General features: G+C 48.9%; 1 protein-coding gene across 1 annotated transcript in view; it reads left to right on the top strand.

Moving 5' to 3' along the window:
• Positions 1–12,939, top strand: part of tox (thymocyte selection-associated high mobility group box) — a gene marked incomplete at both ends in the record, with an annotated part of 42,608 nt that extends 29,669 nt beyond the window's left edge. Inside the window, 8 exon segments of the mRNA XM_084446796.1 lie at positions 1,599–1,838; positions 5,123–5,359; positions 7,037–7,261; positions 7,676–7,756; positions 7,932–8,258; positions 8,260–8,370; positions 12,247–12,395; positions 12,903–12,939. Of these exon segments, the coding sequence (XP_084302922.1) occupies positions 1,599–1,838; positions 5,123–5,359; positions 7,037–7,261; positions 7,676–7,756; positions 7,932–8,258; positions 8,260–8,370; positions 12,247–12,395; positions 12,903–12,939 (1,407 nt within the window).
• Positions 12,940–15,000: the final 2,061 nt, after the last annotated feature.

The following is a 15,000-nucleotide window of genomic DNA, read 5'->3' as shown; positions in this document are numbered from 1 at the left end:
CACACACATCTCTACATTCCTCAACCGCCTATTACACACCCACCTTGAATAATTTATAATCCCGATCAGATTCACTTACTCATTCCTGTTTACTGGCAAGATGAGCGTATATGTATTTTTATAGCGCGGTGATTAATTTTGCATGAGAGTGAATGATTCCAGGGCGTAGTGAATGGTTATTGTTACTTTGTTGATCAGAGGTATCATTCAAAACCATGAATATCATTAATGCCTAATGAGGCTCTGACAGTAGTTCATTATTCATGGTGTGTTTTACTGCTCTGCCCTGGTATTGTCTTGGCCTGCTAAGAAGAGAGAGAGAGAGAGGGAGGGAGAGAGAGAAAGAGAGAGAGGGAGGGAGGGAGAGAGAGAAATAAGAGTAGTAGTACTATAGTAGTAGGCACTTTATTGATCCCCAGGGAGAAATGGCACAAGAGAGATGGAGAAAGAGGGGGACGAGAGAGAGAGAGAGAGAGAGAGAGAGAGAGGGAGAGAGGGAGAGAGAGAGAGTAGCCTGGAAGCCAGACTCATCATGAAAAAAATAGGTTTTCACGATAAGTCTGGACTTTCAGCCCCCAGAGCAATTTGAGTGGGCGGGAGTTCTTGCCTTGACAGACAAACTCCTACAGCCAATCAGCGTAACAAAACATAGATCTAACGTCTGCCAAATCCAGTTGGAAGAACGGCGGAAAACGTATTTTCCACTGAGAAACTCCACTAGTGCATACGCTTGTTCTTCTTTAATTGTTAATGAGTTTATTTCTGCAATAACTTCACTTATGGCTGTTTATTCTTCTAATGTTAACGTTGCTGCTCGTTGCTTCATTCTACTAGCCACGGACTCCTGTTGTATTTTTCGTCATCATCTACGGGAACCAATCAGGGACCGGGGGCGGAACAGCAGTTAAAATGCCGTCTCCTGATTGGTGCCCCATTTTCTGGGAAAACTCAAATCGCTCGAGGCGGCCGGAAGTCCAGACTATCATGAAAACCTTTTTATTTCCAGACTGGAGAGAAAGAGCTGTCGCTATACACAGTCTCATCAAGGTGCCCGAATAGTCAGTCAGAGGTGTGAATAGAATGGATGCAAGTGACCACACGTTGTTGTGTGAAACAACAAAGCAACTCAAGGGGTGACACAAGGGTTTAAAGAACAACCTACATAGTACCATGACTAGGGATATAACGATAACCGGTTTAGTGATAAACCGCGATAAAATGTGATCAAATGTATCGCGATAAAATTATCACCAAACCTTGTTTGATTACCATGCTACAACTCACTGTAAATACTGTCCAACATCAACCAAAACTACAGTCAGATGCATTATTTGAATGTTTACACAAACAAAAAGTGCAGTGCTGCTAATTTTACTTGTGGCTTTCAATATAAAACTTGGTGAAACGATTTCAGTGTGTGTATCAGTAGTTTTTGAACATTTTCAGCACATTTTAACAGTGATGCAATAATACTGATAACCTCTATAATCGTGAAGTGAAATTTTTATACCGTTACATCTCTAACCATGACATCATCATAACGCTTCTTTTCTCTGTCCCTGGCCCCTCCCCCTTCCCCTGTCCCCCCCCCCCCCCAGTCCTACCCGGTCCCTAGTCTGGGGGACGAGGACTTCAACATCCCCCCGATCACCCCGCCCACCCTCCCCGAGCACATGCTCCACCCCCACCTCCCAGAGTCCGAGTCCGGGTCCTACCACCCGCTGCACCCCTTCCACCTGCAGGGCATGGACGGCGGCGTCTCCAACATGCTGAGCCAAGATGGCGGCGGCGGCCTGATTAGCCAAGATGGCAGCCTGATGTCCAGCACCCTGTCTGTGGTGAGTGGGGGTCGGGGGCGACTGGAGCGGGCCGTACCCTTAACAGATGACCTGTCGGTTTGTCATTGTCAGCGGGCAGAGTTGGCGCCCCCCCTCCCCCTCCCTGATAAGTTTCACGGTAAACTGAGAATGTGATTCACGGCTTGCGTGACATTATGCGAGCCCACTGAGTGGGCGTCCGACTTTTCATATAGTCTAGAAGTGAAACTTAACGATTTGGCTTCCCCTAGAAACAGGATTATTAGACGAAGAGGTGTAGCTCCTCGCGTGGGCGTGCGTGCGTGTCTGTGTGTGTGTGTGTGTGCGCGTGTGTGCGTGTTTGCCTATAATGTGACTAATTGTGGTTAACCTCTATCTCTCATTCAGAGATGGAGATTTTTCCTGCCACAGTCATACTGAAACCTCTCACCTCGCTCCCTCCCTTCTCTCTCTCGCTGTCTTCCCTCGCTCCCTCCCTCCTCTCTCTCGTCCCTCGCTCCGTCCTCGCTGGTTCAGATGAACCACTGTACGAGGTATTAGTGTTCCTGACGCTGCATAATCAGCTGTTATAATTTTCCCTGCCAGCCCGGTCTGCTTGAATGTGACGAGGGTTTACAGTATCTGGACCAGGTTGTTTGAAGCCGCAGGAGCAGAGCCAGAGAGAGAGAGAGAGATGGAGAGAGAGAGAGAGAGAGAGAGAGAGAGAGAAGGAGAGAGAGAGGAGGGAGAGAGAGAGAGAGGAGGGAGAGAGCGAGAGAGAGAGGAGGGAGAGCGAGAGAGAGAGAGAGAGGAGGGAGGGAGAGAGAGAGAGAGCCATCTCTCCACCTTCCCCTCAGATTGACAAAGCCCATTCTGTTCTCCAGTCCTTAATGTTCTCATCCAACAACCGCTGAGAGTGGCGATGAATTATGGTTGCCAGGCAACCGGGCCCAGCCGAGAGCCCGTTGCTGGGGTGAGAGAATATATGAGAGAGAGTGTGTGTGTGTGTGTGTGTGTGTGTGTGTGTGTGTGTGTGTGTGTGTGAGAGAGAGAGAGAGAGAGAGAGAGAGGGAAGACATGCAGACAGACAGACAGGAGGACAGCACGCCTGATACAGTAACTGGAGGCCCTCTGTCTGTTTTCCCTCAGCTGGAAACTCAATCACAGACATCACCGATTACAAAGAATCTAGGGTGTAGACTTAGCGTGGCACACCATTAGATTCACAGTGGGACGATTTCAGACGAAAGAGGTGACGTGCATGTGTGTTTCCTTCACGCGAACGTCGCGTTCCGTTTCCGTCGCCGAATTCCGATCAATTTAATTTGTCATCCGCCAACCGCACCTGTGTGAAGCCTGCGTTGAGGAGACGGGCAGATATGGAGCTCTGCGCTGTGGGTGGGCGTGGGTCTGGTCTCTCCCTCCAGAACCCTGACCTCGCCTGTGAGTCAGCGGCCCTCGGCAGGGGACGGAAACTTCCGTCGCACGGTCTGGAACTGTTTCTGCGTGGGTAGCAGCCGGTGACTAGCCCTGCCATACCGCCAGCACCACGCCTCTGTCTCTCTGGTTAGCGCCTAGCCTAGCCATGCCAGTGTCTCTGTCTCTCTGGTTAGCGCCTAGCCTAGCCACGCCAGTGTCTCTGTCTCTCTGGTTAGCGCCTAGCCTAGCCATCTAAGGTGTAAGCGAGTTCTACCCACTTTTTACCTCCGCCCCAGCAACCGCACAGGGCGAGAGGTAATGTTTTCGGTGCCGTGGGTTCATGGGTGCGTGCGTTTGTTTGTCTGTTAGCAGGATTACGCAAAAACAACTGGACCGATTTTCAAAAAACTTGGTGGAACGGTATAGCATGATTCAACTTAGAGGCCATTCAATTTTGAAGCAGATCCGAATCACAGGGCGGATCCACGGGCCGCCAAAATATGGCCGCCCAAACATCATGGCCGACCAGGATTAAGCAATAACTACTGGACTGATTCTCAGGAAACTCAGTGGAGCGGTGTAGCATGGTCCAACTTAGAACCCATTCAATTTTGGAGTGGATCCGAATCACTGGGTGGATCCACTGTCTTCCCAAACACAGCCAGGTCGGCCCTTCACCTCCATCCATTTTTTGGACTACGATTACGCAAAAACGAACAAACCGATTTTTATGAAACTTGGTGGTGGGGTGTAGCATGGGCCACCTTAGAATGCATTAGATTTGGCAGCGGATCCGAATCACAGGCCAGATCCACGAATGAAAACAAAAAAAATAAACTCGGCCCGTTTATTTCCCTTCAGGATTACGCAAAAAACTACCAGACCGATTTTTATGAAACTCGGTGAAGGGGTGCAAATCACTGGTCAGGTCCACGAGCCACCCAAACACGGCCGGCCATTCACCTCCATTCATTTTTTAGACCAGGTTTACTAAAACTACTCAGTATTCTCTGAGCACCATTTCTAGTTGTTATTATTATTATTATTATTGTTATGATTATTATTATTATTATTATTGTTATTCTATTTTTGTAAACGTGGAACCATCCGAGTGATGGTCCGGTCTGATATCAAGAGAAACACACTGATTAGAATAATAGATTGACTTCATTAGGCTAAATTCATATGGTTATCCAGCATACAGAGTGGTGTACAAGGGAGGTTTCCAGGCATGGCTCTCCTAACACCACCAGCAGTATCGAACCCTAACCGATAACCAGGCCTGTTGGCTGGGGAGAGGGAGGAAGGATGCAAGACAGGGGTGAGTGTGCTGGAGGGGGCGTGGTTTAAGATGTGAGGCTCAGCCCGTTGTTTGAAGGCTTACAGTAATGAGCTCCCTCTCAAAAAACAGATTTAAACCTATTGTGAACTGTGTGAGTTGAGGGAGAGAGGATCACTAGAGGAAGCGCCCCTGTCCCCATGCCCAGGTGAACCCTCACCTGTCTGGGTAGGGGGGGTGGGGGGGGTTGCGAGTGGGGTGTGTGTGTGCGTGTGTGTGTGGGGGGGGGTGAGGGGGGGTGGTGGGGTGTATTGTGTGGAAGACAATAGCAAGCGTGAGGCGTCGTCTCTGGCGTCACCTGCCGTGCGTGGTGTCAGGTGACCTCTCTAGGTGACTCCCTGAGGGAGGTATTCAATCAAACACCATCTGCATCTTGGTTGAAAACTACAGTGCAGTTGAACTGGGATAACAGTACTAATGTCTTGTATGGAAAAGTTAAAGTTGGGCATTGAGTGAGTGTGAAAGTAAACAGTTTACAGTTTGAGCATATAAAAGTTGGTAGAACGTTATAGATTATATAGTAGACGAATAGAAGAATTAAATTATTGCTTCCAAATATTTTGAACAGATGCAACAGATGGTGAACTCAGAGTCCAGGTACACCAGCAGCCAGCAGCCAATGGAAGCCATGAGACCCAGGAGCCAATCGGGGATGGGGCAGCAGAGTCAGCTGACCACCATCAACCAATCACAGCTTGGACTGAGCGGGAATACTCATAATTCCCCCTCCCCACCAGGAAGCAAGTCTGCCACGCCCTCTCCCTCCAGCTCTGTACATGAGGACGACAACGAAGAGGCAATAAAGGTGAGAAACGCACGCACGCAACCACACACACACACACACACACACACACACACACACACACACACACACACCCACACACTCACTCACTCACTCACTCACTCACTCACTCACTCACTCACTCACTCACTCACTCACTCACTCACTCACATACACTCTCTTCCTCTCCCTCCCTCTCTCTCTCTCTCTCTCACACACACACACACTCACACTCGCACACACACACAGACTCACACACACACGCACACACACACACACACACACACACACACACACACACACACACACACGTATTCTCCCTTTTCTCTCTCTCTCTCTCTCTCTCTCTCTCTCTCTCTCTCTCTCTCTCACACACACACACACACACACACACAAAAAAACAAACACAATCTCAATCACTCACACACACACACACACCTGTTTGTGTAAGGTGAGTCATGTCCAACCTTTGGGCCATTATATTAGGTCAGTCTTTTCCATTATGGGTGGAGTGTGGAGTGTGTGTTCTCGGAACACTGCTGTGATTGCTCATCGCAACTGAGCCATTTACCAAGGACACACACACGCACACACACACACACACTCCCCCCCAATAGGTACTTCACCTTTTTCATTTCATTTCAATTTTATTTGGAAGGGACCATGTGCAATTAAAACATAAATGTAAAAACATCTGATGCATCGCACCAGAGTTAGCCTTAGGCTAATTTGCATCTGCAGTCCCTGTAAACAGGTAACAGATAAAAACAACAGACATAATAAGTAAACAAAGTACAATACAGATGACATAGCATTTCATTAAAGGACAATGCTCGTTTTTGACAAGACAGATTGATGAAAACAACCGTTTCGCGGCAGAAAATAGATTTTTAGAAACTGCATTCTAAGTGCCCCGACCACCGCCATTACATGGATATACTGGCTCGCGCTGGATTTAAAATTTCTTCTACATGCCTCCGAACTACACCAAAGTGATCTCGGTGAGTCAAACGTCTTATAATATGTCGTAAATAAGGTCCAGGTTGTCAAAAACGAGCATTGTCCTTTAAGACACTCACTCTTTCACATTCATCAGTCATAGCAGCATGTCCAATCACACAACCACACTCATTCACAAACCCACCTAACTGATTAGTGATTGCAGTGTTGAGTAGATTTAAGATGACTTTTTAGGTTGGTTTTAAAGCTGCTAAAAGAACCTCAACACCTTTTCAGCATCTGGCACCCATATTTACACCATGGGCTTTAACTGCAAACAACACTACCAAGGAAAATGTAAATATTTGATCCTACCTCTTTGTAACAAGCATAATGTTTTATTCAGAAGTGTAAAGACTCTGAAGTCAGCACTTCTTTAGCTGCATGGCTGCAGTTCACTTAAAGTCAGTTAGAATCATTCAGAGGCTGACTTCCTCACCCCCTCTCTTCTTTCTTTCTTTCTTTCTTTCTTTCTTTCTTTCTTTCTTTCTTTCTTTCTTTCTTTCTTTCTTTCTTTCTTTCTTTCTTTCTTTCTTTCTTTCTCCTCTCCCTCATTTGTTTTTATTTCTCTCCTCCACTCTCCCCTCCTTCAGTCAAGTCTTTTGTCTCCCCTCCTTCTTCACTTCTGCCTCTCTCTCTCTCTCTCTCTCTCTCTCTCTCTCCAGTCAGTCACCCTATCTTCTTCTCTTGTCCTCCATGCAGGCTGAGAAGCGACCTCCAGTGGAGGCCCCTAAACCCAAACCCAAGACCCCCAAGAAGAAGAAGAAGAAGGACCCCAACGAGCCCCAGAAGCCCGTGTCGGCGTACGCCCTCTTCTTCAGGGACACGCAGGCGGCCATCAAGGGGCAGAACCCCAACGCCACCTTCGGGGAGGTCTCCAAGATCGTGGCCTCCATGTGGGACGGGCTGGGGGAGGAGCAGAAGCAGGTGTGTGTGGTGACACACACACACACACACACACACACACACACACGCACACACGCACACACACATACGCCATTCAGTGGAGGAGGATGTTTGTCCGCGGAGAGTACAAGCTACTTCCTGGACAGGGGAACGATTTGCAAATAATGACATCCATTTATAACCCAGTTAAAAGAAAGATGGAGAGAGAAAGAGAGAGATTGTAAAGGGGGAGGAGCTGTGGAGAGGAAGACCAGCAGGAAGTGGAACCCTTGTGAATGTCAATGACGCCTTTAATTTAGTCACGCCTTACAGGCGATAGACAAGCATGGTGTACGTCTCCAGGAAGTACAGAGGTAGTTTCTAGGATATATCGTCATAAAGGGTAGTTGACTTGTTTACTTGTTGTTGACCTGTTTACTTGTTGTCCGTCTGCAGGTGTACAAGAAGAGAACAGAGACGGCTAAGAAGGAGTATCTGAAGCAGCTGGCGGCCTACAGAGCCAGTCTGGTCTCACAGGTGAACGCAGGATTCACTAGTAAACTACCAGCTTGGCTTCAAGTCACAGGCCTCACATAAACAGCCATTTAAAAAAAAAAAAATCTCTCTAATGCCCCCATCTCTCTCCTCTCTCTCTCTCTCTCTCTCTCTCTCTCTTTCTTGTCCTCTCTCCCTGTCTTCCTCCCCCCTGCAGAGCTACAACGAGCCTGGGGAGCTCAAGGTGTCCCAGCCCTCCTCAATGCTGGGCCCCAAGCCCCCCATCTACCCCGGGGCCGGACAGCCCTCCTCCCACCAGCACGCCCACCCCCACTCCTCCCACTCCCACCCGGGCCTGTTCATGAGCCACCCCTACCACCACCCCTCCCACCCCCAGAACCACGCCCAACACCACCCCCAACACCAGCACCAGCACCACCAGGCCAGCCTCAGCCCCCACCTGGCCCTCTCCAGGGGCGTGGCCCCCCGGCCCAGCGGGCCCCACCCGGGGGGTCTGTCCCTGGGCAACATGGTGGCCGCCTCACCCCCCCCCCCTCCAGATCAGCCCCCCCCTCCACAGCCACGCCCACCTGGGCCTGCACCACCAGCAGCAGCTCGGCGGGCCGCTCGCCATGCACTCGCCCTCCATGGCGCAGGTGAGATACACACACGCACACATACACACACACACACACGCACACACACACACACACACGCACACACACACACACACACACACACACACACACACACACACACACACAGTGCGGGGGAGACAGAGATTTTCCATTTGCTCTGGGTAATAAACAAACAGATGCATCAGGATGGGATTTTAAGGAGACCTGGTGAGCTGCATTGAGATGGATGAACACATCAGTGGGGAAGACAAAAAGGCGCACACACACACACACACACACACACACACACACACACACACACACACACAGACACACACACACTGAGAAAATGAGATGATGAGAGGCGTCTGTGTGTGTCTGGAGCTTTAGATTCAACATTTGATGAAGGGATGAAGACTGGACAGCACTGCTCCATAGTGATCTAGAATGGGAATACTGACAGGACTGCTCCATAGTGATCTAGAATGGGAATACTGGATAGGACTGCTCCATAGTGATCTAGAATGGGAATACTGGATAGGACTGCTCCATAGTGATCTAGAATGGGAATACTGGATAGGACTGCTCCATAGTGATCTAGAATGGGAATACTGGACAGGACTGCTCCATAGTGATCTAGAATGGGAATACTGGACAGGACTGATCCATAGTGATCTAGAATGGGAATACTGTACAGGACTGCTCCATAGTGATCTAGAATGGGAATACTGTACAGGACTGCTCCATAGTGATGGGAGTGTCTTTTTCGATCCCCAACTTGCCCACTGTTAGACCCGGTGTGGGCCCGTATGGATGGGTCAGGACAGGCCTGGATGACCAGTGTGGGCCCGTATGGAGGGGTCAGGACAGGCCTGGATGACCAGTGTGGGCCTGTATGGAGGGGTCAGGACAGGCCTGGATGACCAGTGTGGGCCCGTATGGAAGGGTCAGGACAGGCCTGGATGACCAGTGTGGGCCCGTATGGAGGGGTCAGGACAGGCCTGGAGGACCACTGGTCTCCTCTTCTCTGCTTTAGCTCACCTGAGGGATGAACCCAAACGTAGGGACTGTGAGAGAAATGTCTTTGATTTTGTGGTCCCTGTGAAGAAATTATATTGTGCAGGAACAGCGAGAGAGAGAGAAAGAGAGAGAGAGAGAGAGAGAGAGAGAGGGAGAGAGAGAGAGGGAGAGAGAGAGAGAGAGGGAGAGAGAAAGAGAGGGAGAGAGAGCCATCTGTCCACCTTCCCTTCAGATTGACAAAGCCCATTCTCTCAAATCCTTAATGTGAGGTAGAGTGAGGTCAGGTAGCCGCTGGCTGGACAGCAGTGATGTCCACTCCGTACCACCCATCAGGTATTCAGGAAGCGTGGTGGGAAAAGCTGGTTATTTCCTGAGAGAGTGTCTGTCTTTATCTGCCCTCAGCAGGAACATGAACCACTGCTGCAGAGGCTGCTGGGAAGAGGCCGCCATCTTTATAGAGAGAGAGGGGAGGGGGAGAGAGAGAGGAGGGGAGGGGGTAGAGAGAGAGAGAGAGAGAGAGAGAGAGAGGAGGGGGTAGAGAGAGAGAGAGAGAGAGAGAGAGAGAGAGAGGAGGGGGTAGAGAGAGAGAGAGAGAGGGGAGGGGTAGAGAAAGAGAGAGAGAGAGGAGGGGGATTGTACTTCAGTTTTATACGGATCAGAATATGACTTTGTCTGAAGTCCGATTCTAGATGAGTCCTAGTCGTGTTCAGGCTGGTCGTGTTCAGGCTGGTGGTGTTCAGGCCGGTGGTGTTCAGGCCGGTGGTGTTCAGGCCGGTGGTGTTCAGGCTGGTGGTGTTCAGGCTGGTGGTGTTCAGGCCGGTGGTGTTCAGGCTGGTGGTGTTCAGGCCGGTGGTGTTCAGGCCGGTGGTGTTCAGGCTGGTGGTGTTCAGGCCGGTGGTGTTCAGGCCGGTGGTGTTCAGGCTGGTGGTGTTCAGGCCGGTGGTGTTCAGGCCGGTGGTGTTCAGGCCGGTGGTGTTCAGGCTGGTGGTGTTCAGGCTGGTGGTGTTCAGGCCGGTGGTGTTCAGGCTAGTCGTGTTCAGGCCGGTGGTGTTCAGGCTAGTCGTGTTCAGGCCGGTCGTGTTCAGGCTGGTGGTGTTCAGGCTAGTCGTGTTCAGGCTAGTCGTGTTCAGGCCGGCGGTGTCGGTGGCGTGCGGAGGAGAGCGGGTCGTAGTTCCACAGCGGCGTGGGGCACCAGTAAACCCCGATGCCCAACCGACGCCTCTCTTTCACAGAGAGTTTTAAATCCCACCCAGAGAAATAAGCCCCTCGCTCCCCATTCTGCATATGAGTAACACAGAGCAAACAAAACAAAACAAAACTTCTCCCCTGAAGGAGGAGAGAGGAGGAGAGGAGGGGGGAGGGGGAGGGGAGGGGAGGGGGGGGGGGATAGATACAAAAGGGGCAGATGGAGTCTTTGTGAGGGGGTGAAGGAGAAGAATTTGAGGAACAATAGTTGAATAGGTAAGAGTGGGAGGAGGGGGAGAGAGACCTCGCCACCTGCTGTCTCTGCTCTTTCAGAGAGAGACTCACTCACAGCAGCCAGATTAACTTCCCTTTCAGTCTCTCTATATCTCTCTCTCTCTCTTTCTCCCCCCCTCTTTCTCTCTGTTTTTCTTTCTCTCCCTCTGTCTGTTCTCTCTCTCTGTCTTTCCACCGTCCCTCTTCTCTCCCTCTCTGCTTCTCTCTCTATCCATCTGTTTGTCTCTCGTTCTATCTCCATCCGTCTCTCTTTTTTCCTCTCTCTCTCTTTCATCCCTCCTCCCCTCTATCTCCCCTGCTACTCTCTCTTCCATCCCTTCTCCCCTCTATCTCCCCTGCTACTCTCTCTTCCATCCCTCCTCCCCTCTATCTCCCCTGCTACTCTCTCTTTCATCCTTCCTCCCCTCTATCTCCCCTGCTACTCTCTCTTTCATCCTTCCTCCCCTCTATCTCCCCTGCTACTCTCTCTTCCATCCCTTCTCCCCTCTATCTCCCCTGCTACTCTCTCTTCCATCCCTTCTCCCCTCTATCTCCCCTGCTACTCTCTCTTTCATCCTTCCTCCCCTCTATCTCCACTGCTACTCTCTCTTTCAGCGACGCCTCCACAAACACCGGCGTTAAAACGTCTGCTCCCATGATTAGAATAACTACTCCTGTTTCTGATTCTCCCCGACCCCCCACCCCTCCCCAGACCCCCCCCTCCCCGGACCCCTCCAGACCCTCTGATTGGTCAGTCCCATCCCTGCCGAGAGAGACATGATAGTCTGGCTGTTTGTTCACTTAACAGAACAACCAAGAACAAACACCTGTTAGATGTCTGACGCCCTTCTCCTCCCCCTCCCCCCCCTCCTCCTGGTGAGTTAGTAGAACACACCGGCGTGTGTGTTAGCTGTGGTCTGGTGTACTTTCTCCTTAACTACGTCAATTAGGAATTCATCATTATTTACAATGATGCCACGGCAAGAAGCAAACGCAGGGGAGGGTTTGGGCAGGGCTACTGGTCAGTCTGGTCTGGGTACAGCACACACTCCATATAGAGTTAGCTATAGACTGACTACCCCGTATAGAGTTAGCTATAGACTGACTACCCCGTATAGAGTTAGCTATAGACTGACTACACCGTATAGAGTTAGCTATAGACTGACTACCCCATATAGAGTTGGCTATAGACTGACTACCCATATAGAGTTAGTTATAGACAGACTACCCCATATAGAGTTAGTTATAGACTGACTACCCCATATAGAGTTAGTTATAGACTGACTACCCCATATAGAGTTAGTTATAGACTGACTACCCCATATAGAGTTAGTTATAGGGTGACTAGATAGGTGTTTTTGGTATTCCCCTCATGTGTTTCACTGTATCTGTAATCTGTTCTGTAATCTGTCATCTAATCCCCTCCCTCTCCTCCAGGGTTTTCCTCTCCAGACAGAATTCCAGAGCATGATCAACGCATCGTCCTCCGCTGGACAGGGAATGTCTCCCTCCATGGACTACCGGCAGATGGCTCGGAACGGGCCGGGTCAGCACCTGGACTGGACCGGCGAATACTGTGGCAGTGGGTAGGTAGGGATTATTAATCTGTATTACGGAGGGCTGGGGCGATACCCAGGTTCATACTCATTCTGGGTCAGACTAGATTACATTCCTGGTCTGTGCATGATGTCGTCTCTCCACATCCATGATAATGCAGACAGGTGGAGTAGGCTCTTGAGTTAAGTTCTAGAGCTCTAAGTTCTAAGTTCTAGAACACAGAGTTGATGAGGTGATGACAGGTTCTAGAACGTCTGGCGCTGTGAGGACAGGTTCTAGAACATCTTGCGCTGTGATGACAGGTTCTAGAACGTCTGGCGCTGTGATGACAGGTTCTAGAACATCTGGCGCTGTGAGGACAGGTTCTGGAACATCTTGCGCTGTGATGACAGGTTCTAGAACATCTGGCGCTGTGAGGACAGGTTCTGGAACATCTTGCGCTGTGATGACAGGTTCTAGAACATCTTGCGCTGTGATGACAGGTTCTAGAACGTCTGGCGCTGTGATTAACGTCTGCCGTGTTCTTCTCCTTCCAGAGGCCTGCAAAGAGACAAACCACTGTTCCTCACCTGATTGGACCTCAATCTCAACCCCAGCTCCAACCGCAACCACACCTGGTTCACCAGACCACAGCTCAACATCAGCTCAACGTCAACTTTAAACACAACCACACCCTGATCCACTCTTTGTGTTAACTGGACCAAGGAGCCCCCCCCCCCCCCCCCCCCAATTGTTATTGTGCTGAGGCTCTGGATGAACATATCCGTTCTACAGCTCCACACAGGAGGAGATTGTCATGTTGTACAGTAGGTTCAGTTGTGGTTGCAGGAAGCAGTAGGTTCAAATCCCAAAAGGTTATTTAGCACTTATAGTTCCCTGGGTCGATTCCACATGGAGCTACAGTAAATGTGAACCAAAACCACCGATACTATCATTTGAACACATAGACTATGTCTCTCTCTCTCTCTCTCTCTCTCCCTCTCTCTCTCTGCTACACAACTGCCTTATAAACTGTACACAGCACCTCGTATCTTTTCTAAACTGATGTTCATTGTGTAAATAGCAGTTTGTGTCGCTCCTACTCATAGAGCAGGAAAATGAAAGCTTTCTTTCTCAAGAGCAGTGTGATGGTGAACTGGATCACACTTGGTAATTTAACTATTAAAGAAGGGACATTGATGGGAATGGCTGTTTATAGCTGTTTAGGTTTTATTGGGGCATAAAGCTGCCGATATAATGAATCTGTAAAGATAAACTTGCAAAATTAATTGTTATGAATTTCGAATAGCCTGCGCTCAAAACTGTATAGCCTAGGCCTACTTGATGGCCTACAGGTGTCAGGACAGGTTCGAAGTTTTGAGGAAAATGTACACACAGTTTTATTTTGTACAAAACAAAAAACACACTTCTGTTCGACTCTTTGGCACAATGATATTATTTTCGATCCAATCTCCTTGTGTGAGGGTATGTATACGACGATGTCGTTAATGAGTGAGGACAGCTTGGCGAGCAGTCGCGGCATAACCCCGACATCAGGCTCGCCCTCGCCCTCGCGCGCTCTGACGCTGCGTCTCCGCGAGCTGGTTTATGGTGCGCGGCTGTGCGCGCGCCTATTTATGAAACATTAATTACTGTAGATGTTTTTTGTTAAGTTGTTATGTTTAGCATTGGTGGACGTCTATTTCTCTCTCTGTTCAGTTTATTATTTGGCAGAAACGACTCCAGGCAACAAATGTGAAGAATTCTTATTTTTTAGTTTTTATTCTAATGTGTTTGAAAATAAAGTAAAACCTGCATTTATGTGCAGTAATCACTCCATTTGGTCTCTGTCTTTTCTGTGGGTGCGATTCAGGGGCTGAAGCCAGGCTATCTTTACTAAGATAAATGTATAGCCTATTTATTTTATCTTAGTCTTAATCTTAATCAACAAACCCCAATTTTTCGTGGCCTACAAGTAGACTAAAATAACGTTTCAGTAGTATATCAATTAGCATGCATTTCATGAAGGTCGCATGTTTTGGTAGCCTAAATCACCAAGGTGTTTAACCAATGTCATGAGAAGTACGTGGTTCTTTCATGTCTAAAGACAGACTTTCAGCTGAGGTGAAACACAGTTGATCAATAATATTGATCAGGGGATCAAGGCTACTGATCCCAGCAGCTGTCAATATCATATTTAACCAATTCGTCCATATCATACCAGCCAGTAGAACATACACAAAACTGGTGAGGGGAAAAGGCTTTTAGTTATGATAAGAGCTCTCATACACAGACCCGCCTGTGGACGCCAACAGTGGCCATACGCTGCCCTCTAGTGGTCAGAGATGGAATAACATATAGGCTCCCTGTCCGACACACCGATAGGCCTACATTGTAACCTAGGCATATAGAGAAATGACACACATAGCTTTAGTTTTAAAGAGCACGTTAGTATACTATACTACACTATACTATACTATACTATACTATACTATACTATACTAGGCTATACTATACTATACTACACTTTACTATACTATACTATACTATACTATACTATACTATACTATACTATACTATACTATACTATACTATACTATACCATACTATACATAAATGTTAGGCTGATGTAAAAGGCACAAACACCCTTCTCAA

Source organism: Borostomias antarcticus (genome assembly GCF_949987555.1).
Source record: "Borostomias antarcticus genome assembly, chromosome: 12".
NCBI lineage: Eukaryota > Metazoa > Chordata > Actinopteri > Stomiiformes > Stomiidae > Borostomias > Borostomias antarcticus.
The sequence above is the reverse complement of the archived record's forward strand: the minus strand, read 5'-3'. Positions and strand labels throughout refer to the sequence as shown.